Below are 18,913 nucleotides of genomic sequence, written 5' to 3' on the forward strand. Positions count from 1 at the left end.
ATTAAATAAATAAATTTAATATTAAATATTAAATTAATTAAACATCAATTCTTCAATCATGAATCTCTATTCATGTAATCAATATTTAAATCAAATTTAAATATTATTCAATTCTCCAATTTCGTTTAATACGATAATTAAACATGTAATTATATCATATACAATTATTAATTCCCTTAATTCTAATTTGAACATTTCAAATTAAACTCATCAATCTATTCTAAGGTTTAATTCGATTGTGAGTTAGTAAGGGGACTTAATGGACCTACAGATCATGGGCTCCAACTATTCGAGATTAACCGGCTAAACTCTTTAAACTGATTTAATCAACATTCGTTAACTATCGGATCACTCCACTAAACCCCAATAGTTACACTCCCCTCACTATAGATATAATCCCGAATAAACAATAGTTCATAATTAGCTCAGGATTAAGGTTGAGTTACTTGGGTCATTGTTTTGAAACAGTCAGTCTTTGAACAGTAAACAACGTTATAAAGTAAAAGTGACTTATTTCTTGGTTCAGTTTTATACAAACTCATTGCATAGGACATCCTCACTCGCATGTCTCCACGTGAACGATTCAGGATCACATCATTTGTACTAAAAATAAAGTGGTCGCATCCAATAGTTTACCAGAAGTGGGATCTTCCCAATTCCCATTCTTTTGAAAAAATGTATTTTACAGAGAAGAAGAGGTCATGCATTTAATAAAAATGATAGAGCATTCCAAAAAAAAAAAAATGAAAAAGAAAAAATGGTTTCAAGAAATCATTACCTCTTGAAGACTTTCTTCAATGCAAGCAATTTCCAACCAAGGGCACAACCATGTATGAAACCTCGATATCCTCTGGATGATGGATCCAAGAGTGGTGGGCTTTGATTGATTTTAGGAAGAGGAAAAGAGATGAAGGATTTTTTTGGAGGAAAAGTTTTAGGTCTTTGTAATTTTGTAATTCTCTCACCTTCCCTTCTCTATTTTTCAGGAGGAAGATGAAAACTCCTTCATACATAAACCACGTATGTGGTGGAGAGAAAAAAAGAAGAGGGTTGTATCTCCCTCCACTTAGTTAATTTTAAAATTAAATAAAATAATTATTTAATAATAAAATAATTAATAAATAATTTTAATTCAATAATTAAAATTATAACAAATATATAATAACCAATTATTACATATTCATATAATCATATATTATATCATAAACAACATATAACATATAGTTTAATGTTGCATCATATACAATATATAACCTATGATTTTTTTTTTCTTTCACTAATGACATTAAATATAAATCACATTTACATTAAATTTTAATTGTATAAATCTAATTCATATAATTAATATTTGAATCATATTCAAACATTTAATTCCTCTCATAAATACTTTATATTATAATGTATCAAATACATTATAGTAATTATATCATATATAATTAAATTAATTAATTATATCACATATAATTTATTTTCTCAATTAATTTGAACAATTCAATTCAATCCAAAACTTGATCCTCATTAAATCCGTTGAGCTACCGAGAGGACCTCATGGACCTGTAGCTTGAAGCTCTAACGATTCGTGAATAATTAATTAAACTCTTTAATTAAAGTATTTATCATCCGTTAACTGTCGGGTTTATTCCACTAAAGACCGACAACTGTATTCTTCACACTACCGATATATTTTTGTGTCCGTTGGATATAACCAATCCATAGTATAACGACACTTCACAAATTGCTCGTAAGTACAGTTGGGTCAAAATTACCATTTTGATCCTGTAGTTACATCTAACTCCTTTAAGTACCATTGATTCCTCTAATGAACAATAAATCATAGTCCCACTATGACTAATCTCTCTCAGGCCAAGAGAAGGTGTGGCGCCACTTTGCTCAAGCACCGGAATCAGTCCTTAAGAGAGCAATTTATCTACTTTCCCCTGCTTTGGGGAAGGAGTGAATTTAATCTTGTGTAGTTGTGTTCCCAGTTCTCCAATTAGGCTAATCCTCAAAATGGTAGGCATATTGAGTCAATGATCTGACCACTCTCACCCATACAAATCAAAAGACCGCCTTCATAGGCTAAATTCATAACTCACTCAGGATTCAAGTCATGTTACTTATGATCATCTTGATGAAATGGAAGTCTCTATTAAGAACGGTATTATATAATGAGACTACACGTTTCGTGGTCCGGTCTTATACAAACTCATTTGTATAGAATATTTTCGCTCACATGTCTCCACATGAATGATCAGTACCAGATCATTTGTAGCACTTTACAACAACTGTAACATCTACAAAGCGGGTCATAGTCATAGTGTCACCAGGATAAGGTATCCAGCTTTATCCATCTACTACAAACCATTTAGGTTATCACTTAAAATATGATCCATCCGTATGTCTCTATATACATGTTTAAGCTATGAGATAACCTTGGAACTTAGTTTATTTGTTTGTGATTAATGCAACAAAAAATGAAAAAAAAAAATCATATATTTTATTAAATAAACAATGAGTTTGTATAAAACATTTACAAACTATAGAACCCTACGAGATTTAGGGCATCAACCTCAACATTTACAATAATTGTAACACCTTGGGTCATACTCGTAGTGTCACAAGGATAAGGTATCCGGTCTTATTTATCTACTATAGACCATTTAGGTTATCACTTAAACATGATCCACACGTATGTTTCTACATACATGTTTAAGCTACAAGATAACCTTGGATATTAGTTTATTGGTTTGTGGTTAATACAACTAATTTTGAAATAAAACATCAAATATTCTATTACATAAATAAAATGTTTGTACATTACAATTACAAACTATAGAACCTTACGAGATGTAGCGCATCAACCTCAACACACGGCATCTTCGTCATCGAAAGTTTGAACTTTTCAAATGCAGCCTCCACATCCTTACAAAGAATTGGTTTGTTATCGTCTTTGGGTCTAAGGATGAGATGTCGCAACCTCTCATAACTGGTATCACTTTCCAATCTTCCTATGTCGGCCACAACCCAGTAATCAAATTAAAATCAACTTGTGTGAATGTTACCTTCTTCCCTATGATGTTGAAGCTTACGATATCTGGATTCTGATCGGTGAGCTCCCTTAGAAGAAAATGATGCACAAGCTGCCCTTTGAATACAAGGTCGACGTCCAATAGTGACCAAAACATGTTTTCCGGAACATGTCCATCTGTGTATTTGTTAGTTTCTTCTTAATTAGTGCATTTACTTGTCAATGTGGGTCAAGCAAGTTACGGTAGTAGGAAAATATTTCTCAAGTAGGACTAAATGCGCCATCTACAATATAGCAAACATATATGATCAGGTATTAAAATATATGAAATCGAGTATGAAAGACTAATAGATCATATAGCAAAAGCTAAACGATCGTATAAAGTTTACTAAATGATCGTTTAGAGTGTACTACACGACTGTGTAGATAAATCTATACGATCGTTTAGCTTTTGCTATACGGTCTATTATTTAAATTTACGCGACCTAGTATATGAATCTATACGATCTAGTATTAAAAGCTATATGATCGATTATATAAAGTCATGTGATCGGTTATATAGGCTATATGATCGATTATATAAAGTCATGTGATCAATTATATAGAGCTATATGATCGATTATACTCAGTTATGCGATCTAAACCCATGTATTGAACGATTTCAAACAACAACAGACTAGAGTACCATATCTTTCAATTTACTGGAACGGTGGAAGGAGTTCAAACGAAAGCGAAAATGAGTAGATACGATTAATGAGCAGCGAACGACGTCGAAGACAAAGAGAGACGTTAAGAGAAAACTGAGAGGAGTACTTGAATGTGAACAGTCGGCTTGTAAACAAAGATGGAATAGACGCATGTTTGGTTTTAAAATGTAAAGGTATATCTGGTATAGAAAAGTTTTTAGAAATAGATCATTCATAGAAAAGTTTTTGCTTTTTGAGTTATTTTCTAAAATTCTCTCTATCTAAAAGAGAAGGGATAGATTTATTAGTTTCAAAAGTTCATAAACCTAATGATTTTTTAAAGGACAACACATGATATATTATTATTGGGCGCTATTTAGGTTGCACAGAGGATGGTTGCAAGTTGCATCCTAGTCTATTTCTTTTTTGAAAATAAACGCACTCCTAATATTATATCAATTAAACTTTTGAAAGAAAATATTATTACTTTTTCCAACAAGAACATTTTAATTTTTTGAATTGTGTGCACGTGAAAACTGAGAGATCCAAATATAACTCAACTCAAATCTCACAAATAAAAAGTGTAATTTTTTCATGTTTATTTTAAACTTACATAACTTGAAATTATGCTCATATTTAACATGATAGTCAAAATTATGTCATTAATTTTTTAAAAATAAAATAAAAAATAAGAACGAAGTCTATTATTAAAAAAAAAAAAGACATTTGAAAAGTTCAAAGCCTAAATATGAAAGTTAAAATATCATATTATACATTTTAATAGCTCAAAACCAAAATAGAATAGATTTAAAAATCCATGAATAAAATAGAATTTTAACCTAAGCATTTTAATGACATTTACATGAAATTGAGATCTCAATTCTCAACATTTTATTTGACACCCATATTTAAAGTTTCATTTAGTAACCATTTTGTTCTTGAAAATTAAGTCTACGAACATTACTTTCACCTCTAAATTTATTCCTTTATTATCTACTTTTCACCAAATTTTGAGAACTAAAAACGTAACTTTCAAAAGGTTGTTTTTTTTTTTTTTTTGGAATTTGGCAAAGAATTCTTTATATAGGAAGAACCAATCACAAAATTTCATTATATCCTTTCTAAGTTCTCTCTTATTTGGTATTTCGTAGGGATAAAAGATATCCAGATAAAATATAGAATAGATTTTGATTTCGACTATTAAAAGACCTTCAAATTACTAAATCAACCTTATAGGATGTCTCTTATAAATGACTAATCTGTGATTTGAAATAAAGTAATAGTTATATTATACTTAAAATATGTAAATCATTATAAGAACGAGGGATAAAATAGACTTCATTTTCAAAAAATAAAAAAAATAGAAAAAATAAAAAATAAATAAAAAATCTTATGGTTTGTTTAGTTTCTTTCCATAGACATTTCTTTTATCATCTCGTTTGGCTTCTCGAAATCTCTGATGTTCTTTATTTGTTGTTTGTTCTTTATTGTTATCATATATATATATATATAACGATGGGACGATCTCCCACCAATTCCCACAAAACGCATCAATCAACTCTCAAATTGCTTTAGCCCTACTAGTCCAGAATCAGCATCGCCATCCCACAGCAGGAATTGAGGAAAACCCTTGTTTGAAAGGGGAAATCGGTAGAAATGGCGGTCAAGGTTGCGGCTGAATTAAGGAGTTGCAGTTGCATTCAAACCATGTATCAGACATGGGAGTTGGCTTGATTCAGAGTATGCAAATTTGCCTACTATGTTTTCTTCGTCTTGAGTGATTTCTAAATAATTGAAGTTCATATGCTTTTGTGATGTTTAGAAAGTTAGCTAATGAGCAGATGTCCTAGAATTACCACTATTTGTAATTCAAATTTCTCTCTCTTTGTAAAATACACAATTTAACCCTACAACATATGGATAGTCGGCAGTTTATATGGGTGGCTGAGGAAGTTTTGAGTGCATAGACACTGTTTGAATTTAAGGCATTTGCAGTGTTGAACCCTTTTGGGTTGAGATTCAGGAAATCTTCAAGGGAAAGATATGGGTGTGAGCTCTTTTATATATCTAAATGGATCTAACTCCCTTTGAAGTTTAACCTGCTTCTAATTTTTTTTTTCTTTTCAATGAGATACAAAACTTTTCATTGATATATGAAAAGAAAGGAAAAAGTTTAAGGAAACCAGCTCCTATAGTGAGTGAAAAGAACAAGCAACCAAAACCAAAAAGAAAGGAACCCCTAAAAAAACTAGAAACCAAATAAACGAATGAAGAACAAAGTGCCCCATGGAGAAACAAACACAATGATCCCAGAAGCAAATCCACGACAATGAGAACCACTGAAGATATACCAAAGAAAATAACAATCAGCAACTGAACCTATGCCTATAGAGTGGAAGCTAGAAGAGAGAACCATTACTAAACCAGCTGTAGAGACTGCTTCAACTCCTAAACAAACTGGAAAATTTTGAAAGCAAACCCTTACGCAGACTAGGAACTAGCTGCAAGCTCAAAAAAAGATAGAAATGGCCTCAATAATATCTATATAGTTTAACTTCGCTTCTATTAGTTGTCAAAATTTGAATTGGTTTTTAAAAATGTTGGTGAGAAGTGGACAACAAAACAAAGAAACTTATAGGTGGAAGTCGTGTTTATAAGCTTAATTTTCAAAAATTAAAAACTAAAAAGTTAAACGGGACTTTGGTAAAAAGGAACTAGCCAGAAATGATCTAGAAGCTACAGAATATAGCAGCATTGTAAATGGCAGCATGGACTAATGGTTTTTCCAAATTGTAAACTCTGCATGAACATGGATGCTCTCTCTGAATGGATGCTCAATAGATTTTCTAAGTTGTCAAATTTGGCAACAGTTCTAGAGAAGTTGTATCCCTTGTTAAAGAGAAAGACATTAGAGATTTCATAATATTGATGTGATAGACTGTTTAGATCATCAATCATCATCCTCTAGTAAAAAGGGCGTGTCAAGTTTTATACCAGGATGAAAAATATTGCTGGCCAACCTGGAGAATATGAAGGCATAAAGACAGAAGGTAAAGAGAACTTTCTCCTTTTCTTTGATTTACGAATGATCATACATTTGTGGAAGCTCAGACAGATCTATGATTTATATAGGACATCCATTGTGATCACAGAAACATGATCAGATCAGATCAGATCAAGCAAGGAATCCTAATCTTTCCCCATTCTTCTTGGCTAACCTAATCAATCCCTGCCTTTGCTTTGCATCAGCTCCTATAGATTTGCAGAACTCGGTAATTATCTGTCCAAAAGGAAAAACTTCAACACAACTTTCTCACTAAACCTACAAAGGAGAATTCAAGTGAAGGAGGCTAACTAATTACCTGCGAGTGAAGGGCAATGGCCTTGCCTCTCAACTGATTGAAACGTTTCTTTCCAATAATATTTCGAGCAAGAACAACAACAGGTGCAAATAGACCTTTCCCTTCATTAATATTCTTCATCATTGGCCTGAATCTTACAGGCTTTGCAACTCGAACCACTTCCGGAACAGACTTGATCAGCACAATGCTGTTGTCACCGCAAATTGAAGTTCCCCAGCCTCCATGGAAGGAGGAGGAAAGAGGTTTATGAAGTCCAGTTGCAGCAATTGAAGTTGCCATGAAAAGGGTGGAAGATCAGAGAGCAGTTCTTGTACGTATGTTTACTGATGGCTGAAGGGTTTTTAGCAGCATGCTGGAACTTGAAATGGAAGCATTGATGATGGGTTATGTAAGCTCTGTGAAAATGGATATTTTTGTGGAATTGTGTGAGACAGGATGGAGTTGGGAGAGAGAGAGTTGAGAAGTCATTTTTTGAACCACACAAATTGGTGGCTTGGATTTTGGTTTAGATGTACATATGGTCCCTATTGGTTTTGAAAATTATCAGAATCCAGACTGCGATTGGCCCTTTTTCCCGATTGCTTCCATCTGTCTACTTTTTATCAACCCATTTCATTACAGGCGGCATCTTCCTAGCCGCTTAATAAAGGTTATTTCCGAGGTTTAATTTAGATAAATATTGATAGAACCATCTAGATACATTTTAAAATCTTTATGTAATAGTTTTGAAACAATTACAAAAAAGTACATTACATCCTCTAATGTTCACCATTTGTTGGAATGGATATAGTTAGATGGCTGGAATGAAATGGGTAGCTTGCTTGTGTGTTTGATGACTAGAATGAAATGTTGGGTTTTTAGATTGGATAATGTGAAATCCAATGTTACGGACCCATGTACAGCTTATAGAAGAGAATTTTCATTTTTCTTCTTTCATTGACTTGATCGTTGAGTGATGGAAAATGCCATCATTCAAATTTTCGTTTGAGGGAGAACATTCTTCTTATATCGAGCAAATGTTTTTCTTTGATAAAGTAAGAAATGTTAACCTTTTACTGTTTTGTTAAGTTGCTTATTCAAAGTATCGCTTGCTTTCTTGAATTGATCTGGTGAAGCAATAAATTTTTGGAAAGACTTTAAGAATTCAACAAGTAACTAAATAAAAATTACAGCCAATTTTTTATTAATAGCAATCTTAAACGTAAGTTCTCCATGTTTTGACAATGGCAACAATTAAGTGAAACTCTTCTTTTTTGTTTTAATAGATACTAAGCTCTAAGCCTCCTCGCAAGTAGAAATAAAAGTACAAATCTTGTGGTCATGGCAAAAGTAACTCCTCTTCCATGATCTAAACTTCTTGTATCTAACAACATACCTTATTTCCAAAGTTATTCTATTGATGTCACAGAGATTTAAACATTTAATCTTGTTGCACTATTCTAAATTCAATCACTGCATTTTAATCTGGTGTATTGAATCGAAGAAGAAAACTTTGGGAACTTCAGCCATCTTCGACGAAACCGTGCGAATCCAGGGATTCGAATTCGAAACCGGATTCTCTTGATCTTCCTACTCAAACTACGACATTTCTGTTTGATGCGATTAGTTCTAGCTACCAATTTCTTCATATACATAATGCCTGCATCAGAATTGAGCTATGAGATAAATAGTTAGTTTAATCATGACTCAACTAACTTAGGTCATCCTTCTGTTTAATTCCATATGCTGCAAAGCTTATTTGACTTAACTACAGATGTTGTAATCCTTTCGAAACTCAGGGCGGTGGGGATGGATGGCATTTAATCAAAAAGGGAAAGACCAACGGGAAAATGAGAAGACAATGGTATTCACATTTCTATTACCTCGACCCTTGTTGAGTACAGCATCATCTGAAGTTTTCTGATGTAGGATCTAGACATTTGGGAAAAGAAACTTAATCATATAACATAGAGACATAGTAGTGAGAACGTAGTGAGAAATATCATTAATCTTTTTTCTAGAGAAACCCCTTCTTCCAAATATCGCTGATATTCGGATACTTGAACTTACCTCAACAAGCCCTTCTAACCGCTTTCTCATCCTTCTCTGGATAAAACCTCTGGTTGTCTATGTGGAACCAAAGATGATAATAAACAGTGCCTTATTGTTATTCCCAGAAGAACAAGGGATGAAAAGATTGTCATAGAAGACAGGTTTTGGATAAAGAGGACAAACACGATACCTTTACATGGTACTTAACATATGCATTAAAGTTCAGCAAACTCCACACAGTCTTGTCAAGTCTTTTACCTTCCACGTGGTGCAGAGAGATATCTGTTCACACATTATGTCAACAGAGAGTCTGAAAGGTTGAAAGAGTGTCTAGCATAGTCATACGAATCTATCAAGTTGAACTAAGTGACAAATATAGCCTCCGTTGTTAGTGCAAGAGATCTTTTACTTTAAAACAACTGATATCGGATTTTTTACTTGTATGTAACACACACATATGCATTTATGGAAATATATATACCAAAGGTGACAAATCCTCCATTGGTGCTCAATTCTTCTAAAGGTTCGCCTCTCAGTTCTGGAGGGGGTATCGGTGACCAACAGCAGGGAGGTGCTTTTGACCATTTTTCAGAGCTTCCCACATCCATAAGTTCCTATTTTGACAACAGGAGTTGTATTATCCAAAATAAAATCATATAGTCATCAAAGTAATAAGAACACATCCCAGCATTGCTATTTCAGCTACATACCCGAAAGAAAGCTGTTGCAATGATCACATCTGTATCCTCCTTGAAACGAATTGGGTAGATTACGAGGATCTTTTGGGGCTGAATGCAAGAAATTTGTCTACTAAGAGATATGAAAGTGTACAAGATGAATCGAGAGTGGAACTTAAATGTAAGATATTTTGCTCAAATTTTGAAATAACCCCCAATCAAATTTCTCGTTTTCTCTGTCAGCTAGTATTCACCTGTTTGCACAGGAAGGGGTTTATAAAGAACAGGCACACTGATTTGAGTCAAAATACTCCTCCGTTAAGATGTCCTCGACTTTAGAGTTTCTGATTTAATGAAACAAAATAAATTCTCTGACTTGCCTGTTTGATGACAAAGAATGGTTCCCTTGGATGATATACAAGTTTGATGGGTCTGGAAGTTCCTTGAAAATGAGCTGGTGAATTAACAACATTTCTCAACACTTCTTTCAGCTGAGAACTTATGATCACTGCTTGGACAGCAGCAATGTCTGTAATGATCTTTTCTGACTCTGCAAAAAGTAGATCCACATCAAACAATCAATCTTACGGGAAGGCCCACAGTCCAATCTGATATTATAGTTTTCGGGATTCTCGGCATAACAGGACAAGTATGAGCCTAAACTCAATCTTCTAGAGATCGTTGAGCAGTAAAAATTGTCTTTTCTTTCTGAAACTATGTAGCATTGGCTCTAATTTTTTTCATCAACTAGTTTTCTATTTAATGAAGCTGTTCAAGTTTGAAATTACCTTCCCCATGCAAAATTTTTGCAGAGTCGATTCTTAGAGTAAGTTGGTATCCTTCTTTGGCAGGTTCAATGATCTCAACAGCATGAGAGCAAATTTGTTTTACCATCTCGACAGTGTACGGCGAGAGCCCATCAGATAAAAGAACCGCTTGCGACAACAATGGAGTGGCAATTGACAAGAAAATCTGCTGTGGATTCGATACAGAAGACTGCCAAACAATCAGCACGCCATTAGGACATGATTTCAAGTGTTTAACATGCATAATCCCAGATGAACGAGAATGACTGTACCTGGATATGGTACTGAACAGAACCAAATTCATGCAAGTGATGCTCCATTTCAGTAGGCTTTTCCAAACTGTAATCATATCCAACAAAAAAAAATAATGATAATCAAAAGAGCTATTTTCCAGCACAACATATGCATTTAATGCCTAAATGCTAAAACCTTCTCCAAGTTTCAACCAAACTCAAAATCTCTCTCTCAAAGAATTTATGGATTTCAAGGTGCTCATCTTTTTACCTAAAATGTATAACACATGAAATTGTTTCTCACCTGTACAGTTTAAGGAGGATCTCCTTCAAAGCTGGTGAAGCTCTCTGAAAGCATGCCATCCTCACAAGAACAAACAGCCCTCTGTACTTCCTTTTTTTTCATACTAAATGAGAAGAAAGGACTCGAATACATATGTAATGTAAGATTCTTCCCCTCCTTTTTGCTTGAGATTATGACATTATGAGTAAATTCTAAGCTCCACGTCCACTCAAAGTTTGGTAACACTGGAAGCAACCTACCCATCAGACCATTACCATCTCTCTCTCTCTCTCTAAATTTTTCAGTGACTTATCTATAAAGCAATTTTAGGAATTACCCATTTGATGTTCTCCACTTCCGGATAAACCCTTTGTTTGGTGGCGCTGATTGAAGTTGATTTGCCGCTAATCTGGGAGCTCCATTTCAACTTTTGTGTGGGTTTTGCTTCAATCTCATGCCACCTTTTTTATAGGCGTTTGGAAATTCCATCAGAACAACAATCTTTTTAAGTTTCCTACTCGATGTGAGCCTAAATAAAAGGAGGATGCAATAATTGAATTCTTCCATTAGAAATGGGTCGGCGTCGGTGCTTTACCCTCCTTTTTGACTTGGCGCTTCTTCTGGCTGGGAGGGATTTGTAGCAAATCCCACTTCAAGCTTAGGTTTATGCAGAAGGCACTTTCTTGCGAAGGTGAAGGAAGGTTCTACAATCTGATTCTTCATTATTATTATTTTTTTTCTTCTGAAAAATGGTCAAAACCACCCCTTAAAAGCCATAAACTATGGCTCAACTTTAAGCTGCATTGCATTCACATTTTTAAACTCTTAATTTCGTCGATTATCAATGTATTTTTAAAATTAAAATATTGATATAGACATATCGACGTAGATATTTTAATTATTGATTTCAAATGCTTCTCATTAGTGATATTGAACCTGTCAATTTACATCATATCAATTTATTAATTCTTTAATTTGCATCAAAACTTGATCTCAACTTTATCTTTAATTCTAAATATTTTTAATTATTATTTAATTAGAAAGTTTAAATTTTACTTTTACATTCTACCTCAATTCATTGTCATATTTGGAGGCATGTAAGTGTTTTTAGCCTAATTTTTTTTATTATTATTATTTTGTAAAAAATGTTAAGTTAGTATATTAATATTTGATTCCACGATCTTAAAATAAAATTTGATTTAATTAAAAGTGAGTCATCAAACAACAAAAAGTGACTGATTTGAAAGAAGAAACTTAAATAGCGGTAAAAATATATATATAGAGAGAGAGAGAGAGGGGGGAAATTATGGAAAAAAACAATGAAATTTGAGACAAAGAAAGATAAAGAGCTAGAGAAAACTTCCAAAGAAGAAAAAAATGTTAGAGAGGGAGGGTCAGTTTTTAATTAGAGTGGAACAAAAATTAAAGAGAAAATTTTAATTCAGTTAGAAAAATGTAAAGACAGAAATATGAGAGATAAAAAAATGGTTTTCAAAGGGGCATAATCTTTTTGGGTTATTTAAATTTACTTATAATTTCAAAAATATATATTTTTTTAAAAAAAGATAAATTATAAATTGAATTTTTTAAGAAATAGTTTTCGCTCGATTTCTCACACGCACGCCTGCCCGTCTGGATCCGACTAGCGCCTGCCTGCTCCACTTCGCGCGACTCACGCACTCATCCGCCTGCTCGCGCTCCACGCTCCACGACCCACTTCGAAGCTGCCTCGCGTGCGTCATTCCCCGCGACCCGCACACCCATGTGCCGACCCGCGCGCCCACGCCTCCGTTGACCATCTGGACGGTTCGTTTAACCTGGTTGAGCTTGTCTGACCTGTTCAACTTGGTTTTTGGTATTTTTGGGCCGATTCGAGTGGTTTTTGAGCGGTTCCAGATGGTTCAAATTGTTTGAAGCCGGTTCCGGGAAGCTGGTTGCTGATTTATGTAATAAATTAGTTATTTGTTTGTTTTTAATGCCAAAATTGGTCCACTGTAGTGTTGCTTACCTATTATGCATGTGATGTATAATGTTGTTTGATTATGTGTGCATATATTATGCCATATAGTTTTAAAGCTCCACCATAGGAAAAGCATGTGACATGCATTTGTTATATGTTATAAGTGTTATAAAATATATACTATGCATGCTTAGTTTTAATATAAGTATTAAATTAAAGCATGTTTGATTGAAGGAAGCATGTTATAGATGAATGCTCTAGAATTATAATTGTTATAATTTATTTTATAATTGTTATAAAATAACCTAGACTTCTAAAATCTCTAACAAAGATAAGATGCATGCTCATTTAGGGTTAACCATCGAGCAATCCTAATTTTCATAGAAAATAGTTCGATATCTTGTAAAACCGAAGTTACAAGAAAACTCACCCAGCAAGATCTTGGTAAAAAGTCAGATAAGATGACTAAGGTTGAAGGTTTTTAAGTTGACGGTTCACGGAACGCCTATAACACTGTGCAAAAGCAAAGGTGTCTTACGACTTGAACCTTTACATAGTGTAGATGATTTAGAATATACTAGAGTAACCCTTGGTTTTGAACTCTATCTCTAATAGAATCTCACACAATGTGTCATTAGGGTATAGTACGAAAGCCCATGCTTTTAAGGCCTAGCACGTGAATCCCGATTTAGTGAATGCTCTAGAGAGTTTGCCTAAAAACTCCATAGGAAGCGGCCCTCACTTCCACATTCACACAGGTGAATCTATCAAGGGTACTCCTGTAGCTGGGTACCCCACTTGTCATCAAGTATAGATTTCATTAAGAACTGAGTTCAACATTTCTTACGCTTCAGGATATCATGCTCAGACTTTAAGTCATAGGAATGAAACTCTATGTTTAGTTTAGCATGATTCACTATATATATCACTTGTGATCAGTTATTACCTGTTGAACCTGTTTCTTGGGATCTCCAGTCTACAGGTTGGGTTTTTCTCACTGTGATTCATTTTTCGATAGGCATGAGTCCCATCCTTTCTGAGGTTCTGAAAACCTTTTCTCTGGCCAGTCCTTTCGTCAAAGAATCTGCCAAATTTTCACCAGTCCATATGTGATCCACTCTAACTGCACCAGTAGTGAGAAACTCTCTAATGGTACTGTGCTTATGACGTATTTGACGTCTCTTACCGTTGTAGTAACGATTCTGAACTTTTGCGATTGCTGCAGTACTATCGCAATGGATCAATATGGCTGGTACCGGCTTTTCCCATAAGGGAATCTCTGATAGCATACTTCTAAGCCAACCTGCTTCTTCACTAGTTATGCTAGTGCTATCATTTCTGACTCCATCGTAGATTGGGCTAAAATAGTCTGTTTCTTGGACTTCCAAGAGACAGCTCCGCCAGCTATATTAAAGATATAGCCACTTGTAGCCTTTGAATAATCCGAAAGAGAGTTCCAATCAGCATCGCTGAACCTTTCCAGGACAGCAGGAAACTTTTGATAATGTAATCCTAGGTTTTGGGTTTTCTTTAAGTATCTCATGACCCTTTCTATAGCATTCTAATGCTCTTTTCTAAGTCTACTTGTAAACCTGCAAAGTAGTCCTACAACATAAGCTATGTCAGGCCTAGTGCAATCGGCAATGTATCTAAGACTGCCTATGATGCTCACATACTCAGATTGATTAACACTGTCACCAGTGTTCTTGAACAACTTGACACTAGGGTCATAAGGAGTATAGGCTAGTTTACACTCAAAGTAATTATATTTCTTTAGAATTTTTTCTATATAGTGAGAATGATCTAAAGAAATTCCCTTTTCAGTCCTATTTACTTTTATGCCTAAGATTACACTAGCCTCTCCTAAGTCTTTCATGTTAAAGTTCGCACTCAATATTGATTTTACCTCATTTATGACGTGCAAGTTCGACTCAAAGATCAATAAATCATCTACATATAGACAAAAGATAGTGCAGAGGTTATTATCAAAATTATGGTAGATGCATTTGTCACTTTCATTGACCTTGAAACCTTTAGATAGGATAAGATTGTCAAAATTTTCATGCCATTGCTTAGGAGCTTGTTTTAGTCCATAGAGAGATTTGTCTAATTTACACACCTTATTTTCTTGACCATGGACAACAAAACCCTCAGGTTGTTCCACGTAAATCTCTTCTTCAAGTTCACCGTTTAGGAAAGCGATTTTTACATCCATCTGATGTATTACGAGGTTATATAAGGCAGCAAGAGAGAACAGAACACAGATAGAGGTAATTCTAGTGACAGGGGAGAAGGTCTCAAAGAGATCTACGTTTTCTCTCTGTCTAAAGCCCTTCGCTACTAACCTGACTTTAAATTTGTCGCCAGTCCCATCAGGTCTAAGTTTTCTCTTTAAGATCCATTTGCACCCGATTGCCTTATATCCTAGGGGTAGATCTACTAAGTGCCAAGTCTTATTTGATTCAAGTGAGTCCATCTCATCATTTATGGCTTCTTGCCATAGGTTGGCATCTACTGAGGACAGGGCAGCTCTTAGATCTTTAGGGTCTTCTTTTACATTGTAGGTCAGGAAGTCATTTCTGAAATCTTTGGCGGTTTTAGCTCTTTTGCTTCTTCTAGGTTCTGGGTCAGTTTCCTCTCTAGGGCTAGGATTTCTAACTAGGGTTATACCATTTGAACCAGAGCCCCACTATTCCTTAATTTAAAAAGAAACCTATCTTTAAAGAAGTTGACATCATTTGACTCAATCATCACTTGGTTCACTAGATCATAGAACTTGTAGGCTTTACTATTTAAGGCATAACCTATAAAGACACACTCGTAAGTTCTACTAGCCAACTTTCTCCTTTTTGGGTTAGGAATCCTTAGAAAGGCTAGACAACCCCATGTTCTAAAGTAGGACAAGTTTGGTTTCTTATTCTTGAGAATTTCGTAAGATGAAGTTTTATTTTTAGATTTTCGGGATTCTATTTAGGACATAACACACGGTAAGAATGATTTCACTCCACCAATAATACGCGACTCCTGAACTAAGTAAAATAGCAGCTACTAGCTCAACTAAAGTTCTATTTTTTCTTTCGGCTTTTCCATTCATTTCAGGAGAATAAGGTGCGGTCTTTTCGTGTATTATTCTATGTGAGTTAAAGAATTTATTAAAACTGTCAGAGTCGTATTCAGTTCCCCTATCACTACGAAGTCTTTTAACTTTTCTATTAAACTGATTCTCTATTTCAGAAACAAAAAGTTTGAAGGCATCAAAAGCATCACTTTTGTTTTTCAACAGGTATACAAAAGTAAAATCAGAGCAGTCGTCAATAAAAGTAATGAAATATCTTTTACTCTTCCTAGTCAATATGCCATCAAATTCACAGACATCAAAATGAATTATATCTAGAGGTTCAGAATTCCTAAGTACAGATTTATGCGGAGTTTTAGTAATTTTAGCCTGACTACAATATTCACATTTATCAAAATCATTCGTGGATAACTTAGGTATCATTTCTAGCGTAATCATGTTATTAATTAAATTCTTATTCACATGATAGAGTCTAGCGTGCCAAATATTCATAGAACACAGCATATACACAGAAGATTTCATTTTATTAAGGTCTAAATTTAATTTGAACATTCCCTCAGTTACATACCTTTTCCCTACAAATACATTATTTTTGGTAAGGGTATATAGGTATGCCCCTATAGTTTGAGTAAACCCGGTTTTGTTGAGAAGATAGCCTGAAACCAAATTCTTTTGTATCTCTAGAGTGTGCAGAACATCCTTCAACGTGAGGGTATTCCCAGAGGTAAATTTCAGTCCCACCTTGCCGGTTCCAACAACTTTTTTGGAGTGGTGATCTCCCAACAGAATATTCTTATCCTTAGTTTCAGTATAAGTTTTAAACAAACTAAGGTCGTGACAGACATGGCACGTCGCGCCAGTGTCTATCCACCACTCTTCACAACCACCGATCAAATTTACTTTTGTGATCATGACGACTAACGGTTCTTCTGTCAGGTTCGTCTGACTAGCAGGACGATGGCTGTTCCTACGATTCCTAGCCATATGGCCAGGTTTATTACAATTAAAGCGGAGGAACTGTACTGTTTCTTCTAAAGGGGACTTCTGTTTTTTTCTGTTGGTTCTGGTTGCTGGAGCCACGGTTTTGACCTTTCTTTTTTGTCCCCTTAGGTTTTTGGTTAGGTTTTACCACGACAGAGGCGGGTTTCCTAGATACTATGTTCACCTCTACCCTCTGGTCCTACTTCCGGACTTCTTCTTCAATCCTTAACCGGGTTATAAGACTCTCCAAGGAGANTTCTTCTTCAATCCTTAACCGGGTTATAAGACTCTCCAAGGAGAACTCCTTGGTCTTATTCCTCAAAGTGTTCTTAAAGTTCTTCCACAAGGAGGGCAGTTTATCAATAATAACAACTTGGAATTGTTTGTCTAGAGGCATACCTTCAGTAATTATCTCGTGGGCTATCTTCTGGAGTTCTTTGGACTGGGCCTCCATGGATTTGTCATCCATCATCTGGAACTTGAGATAACGGCTAACAACATATTTCTTCGACCCGACCTCTTTGGTGTCATACTTCTTTTGCAGGGCATCCTAGACCTTCTTCGCTGTCTTCATTGTACTGTAGTCATCATACAGATCATCAGTCAAACTATTTAAAATGAAATTCTTACATAGAAAATCTTTCTCCTCCCAGTCAGCAGCTTCTTTTATCTGTTGTTCAGTTGGTTCTTCTAAAGAGATGATCGACTTAGCGCTAGTACAAGCTTCGACAACTTTCTTGATGGTGAGGAAGAACAACTTTTGCTTCCACCGCTTGAAGTTCGCTCCTTCGAACTGGATTGGATGGTTGAGGTCAGATATCTCATTGTTACTATTGAGGGCCATTGATGATGTGGAAACATCTTAAAATTGTTGGAAACGATAGGACCCTCGGAATGAAGAACTGTAAACTGTCAAGGCACGACGGTCAGGGGAAGAGTAAAACCTGTAAAACAGAAACTTGTTATAGGCTGAGTCGTAGAGCTCGCTCTCTTTAAGACGTTTCGTGGCTCTGTCCAAGTGTGCAAGCAGGTTTAAAAATTGCCACGTTGCCCCAGGATAAAATCGCCAAATGAAAACTGATCGGATATGCACTGTTACCGACTGAAACGTACACCCTTTTTAAACTCACTGCTCGGAAAGCTAAGATGGAGGAGGAGAGAAAATTGAAGTGGGAATTTAGAAAATGAATTCTATGTATCACGAACTGCTGAAGGCCTCACCTTTTATAGGCCTTCAGCGTTGAAACAGACTGTTTTAAAAATAATCAACAGATCGTTTTAAAAATAATCAATGGACCATTTTAAATATAATCAACGGACCGTTTTAAAATAAATTAATAGATCGTTTTAAAATTAATCAATGAACCATTTTAAAAATAATCAATGGACTGTTTTAAATATAGTCAATGGACCGTTTTAAATATAAATTTGCACCTAATATTTTCAAATAGCGAGACAAAAGAAAATGCACATATAAATATATATAATTTTCCAAACACAATAAGTAAATTCATGTCTAATCAATTAGGCATTTGAGTAAAGATAAGATAATTAAAGTATATATGTGAAATGTCTCTATTGCTAAGATAATTAGGTCAAATTCAGAAGAATGACGAAGTTTATTGAGAAGTAACAAGGATAAAATACAGATAGAGAGATTGGGTAAGATTCATACATTTAAAGGCTTAGCCACCTAACAGTAAAATAGGTGTTTGGGAGCAGTGAATCAATGTTCTCGTCTAATCCATAGAGTCGGTGTTTAGGAGCAGTGAAATCATATGTGTCGGGTG

The 18,913-nt window shown here is 34.8% G+C and overlaps 2 protein-coding genes across 4 annotated transcripts; both read right to left on the reverse strand.

The window, feature by feature from the left end:
- Positions 1–6,765: 6,765 nt before the first annotated feature.
- Positions 6,766–7,764, reverse strand: LOC120074719 (protein PROTON GRADIENT REGULATION 5, chloroplastic-like). The gene is made up of 2 exons (XM_039027943.1): positions 7,077–7,764; positions 6,766–6,994 (listed from the first exon to the last, which is right to left on the reverse strand). The coding sequence occupies exons 1-2, from the start codon at positions 7,353–7,355 to the stop codon at positions 6,890–6,892; spliced, it is 384 nt and encodes a 127-aa protein (XP_038883871.1). The 5' UTR covers positions 7,356–7,764; the 3' UTR covers positions 6,766–6,889.
- A 468-nt stretch (positions 7,765–8,232) lies between these two features.
- On the reverse strand, positions 8,233–11,910 carry LOC120074697 (actin-related protein 2/3 complex subunit 2B). 3 transcript variants are annotated; one of them, XM_039027915.1, is made up of 11 exons: positions 11,444–11,906; positions 11,128–11,351; positions 10,863–10,929; positions 10,573–10,780; positions 10,165–10,334; positions 9,818–9,895; positions 9,589–9,721; positions 9,298–9,389; positions 9,126–9,182; positions 8,939–8,987; positions 8,233–8,715 (listed from the first exon to the last, which is right to left on the reverse strand). In XM_039027915.1, the coding sequence occupies exons 2-11, from the start codon at positions 11,184–11,186 to the stop codon at positions 8,522–8,524; spliced, it is 1,107 nt and encodes a 368-aa protein (XP_038883843.1). In that variant the 5' UTR covers positions 11,187–11,351; positions 11,444–11,906; the 3' UTR covers positions 8,233–8,521. The 3 variants fall into 3 exon arrangements, with proteins under 3 accessions (XP_038883843.1, XP_038883851.1, XP_038883860.1); XM_039027932.1 differs by having other exon boundaries at positions 8,560–8,715; positions 8,928–8,987; positions 11,444–11,909; XM_039027923.1 differs by lacking the exon at positions 11,128–11,351 and having other exon boundaries at positions 11,444–11,910.
- Between the last annotated feature and the right edge of the window lie 7,003 nt (positions 11,911–18,913).

The sequence above is a fragment of the Benincasa hispida genome, chromosome 1 (genome assembly GCF_009727055.1).
Source record: "Benincasa hispida cultivar B227 chromosome 1, ASM972705v1, whole genome shotgun sequence".
NCBI lineage: Eukaryota > Viridiplantae > Streptophyta > Magnoliopsida > Cucurbitales > Cucurbitaceae > Benincasa > Benincasa hispida.

Coding starts and splice junctions, on each gene's coding strand:
- LOC120074697 (XM_039027915.1), bottom strand. CDS start 11,186: ATGGCATGCTTTCAGAGAGCTTCACCAGCTTTGAAGGAGATCCTCCTT. Junction 10,335..10,572: donor AAAAATTTTGCATGGGGAAG/GTAATTTCAAAC, acceptor TACTTTTTGCAG/AGTCAGAAAAGATCATTACA. Junction 9,183..9,297: donor ATGTTAAGTACCATGTAAAG/GTATCGTGTTTG, acceptor GGTTCCACATAG/ACAACCAGAGGTTTTATCCA.
- LOC120074719 (XM_039027943.1), bottom strand. CDS start 7,355: ATGGCAACTTCAATTGCTGCAACTGGACTTCATAAACCTCTTTCCTCC. Junction 6,995..7,076: donor CCATTGCCCTTCACTCGCAG/GTAATTAGTTAG, acceptor CCTTTTGGACAG/ATAATTACCGAGTTCTGCAA.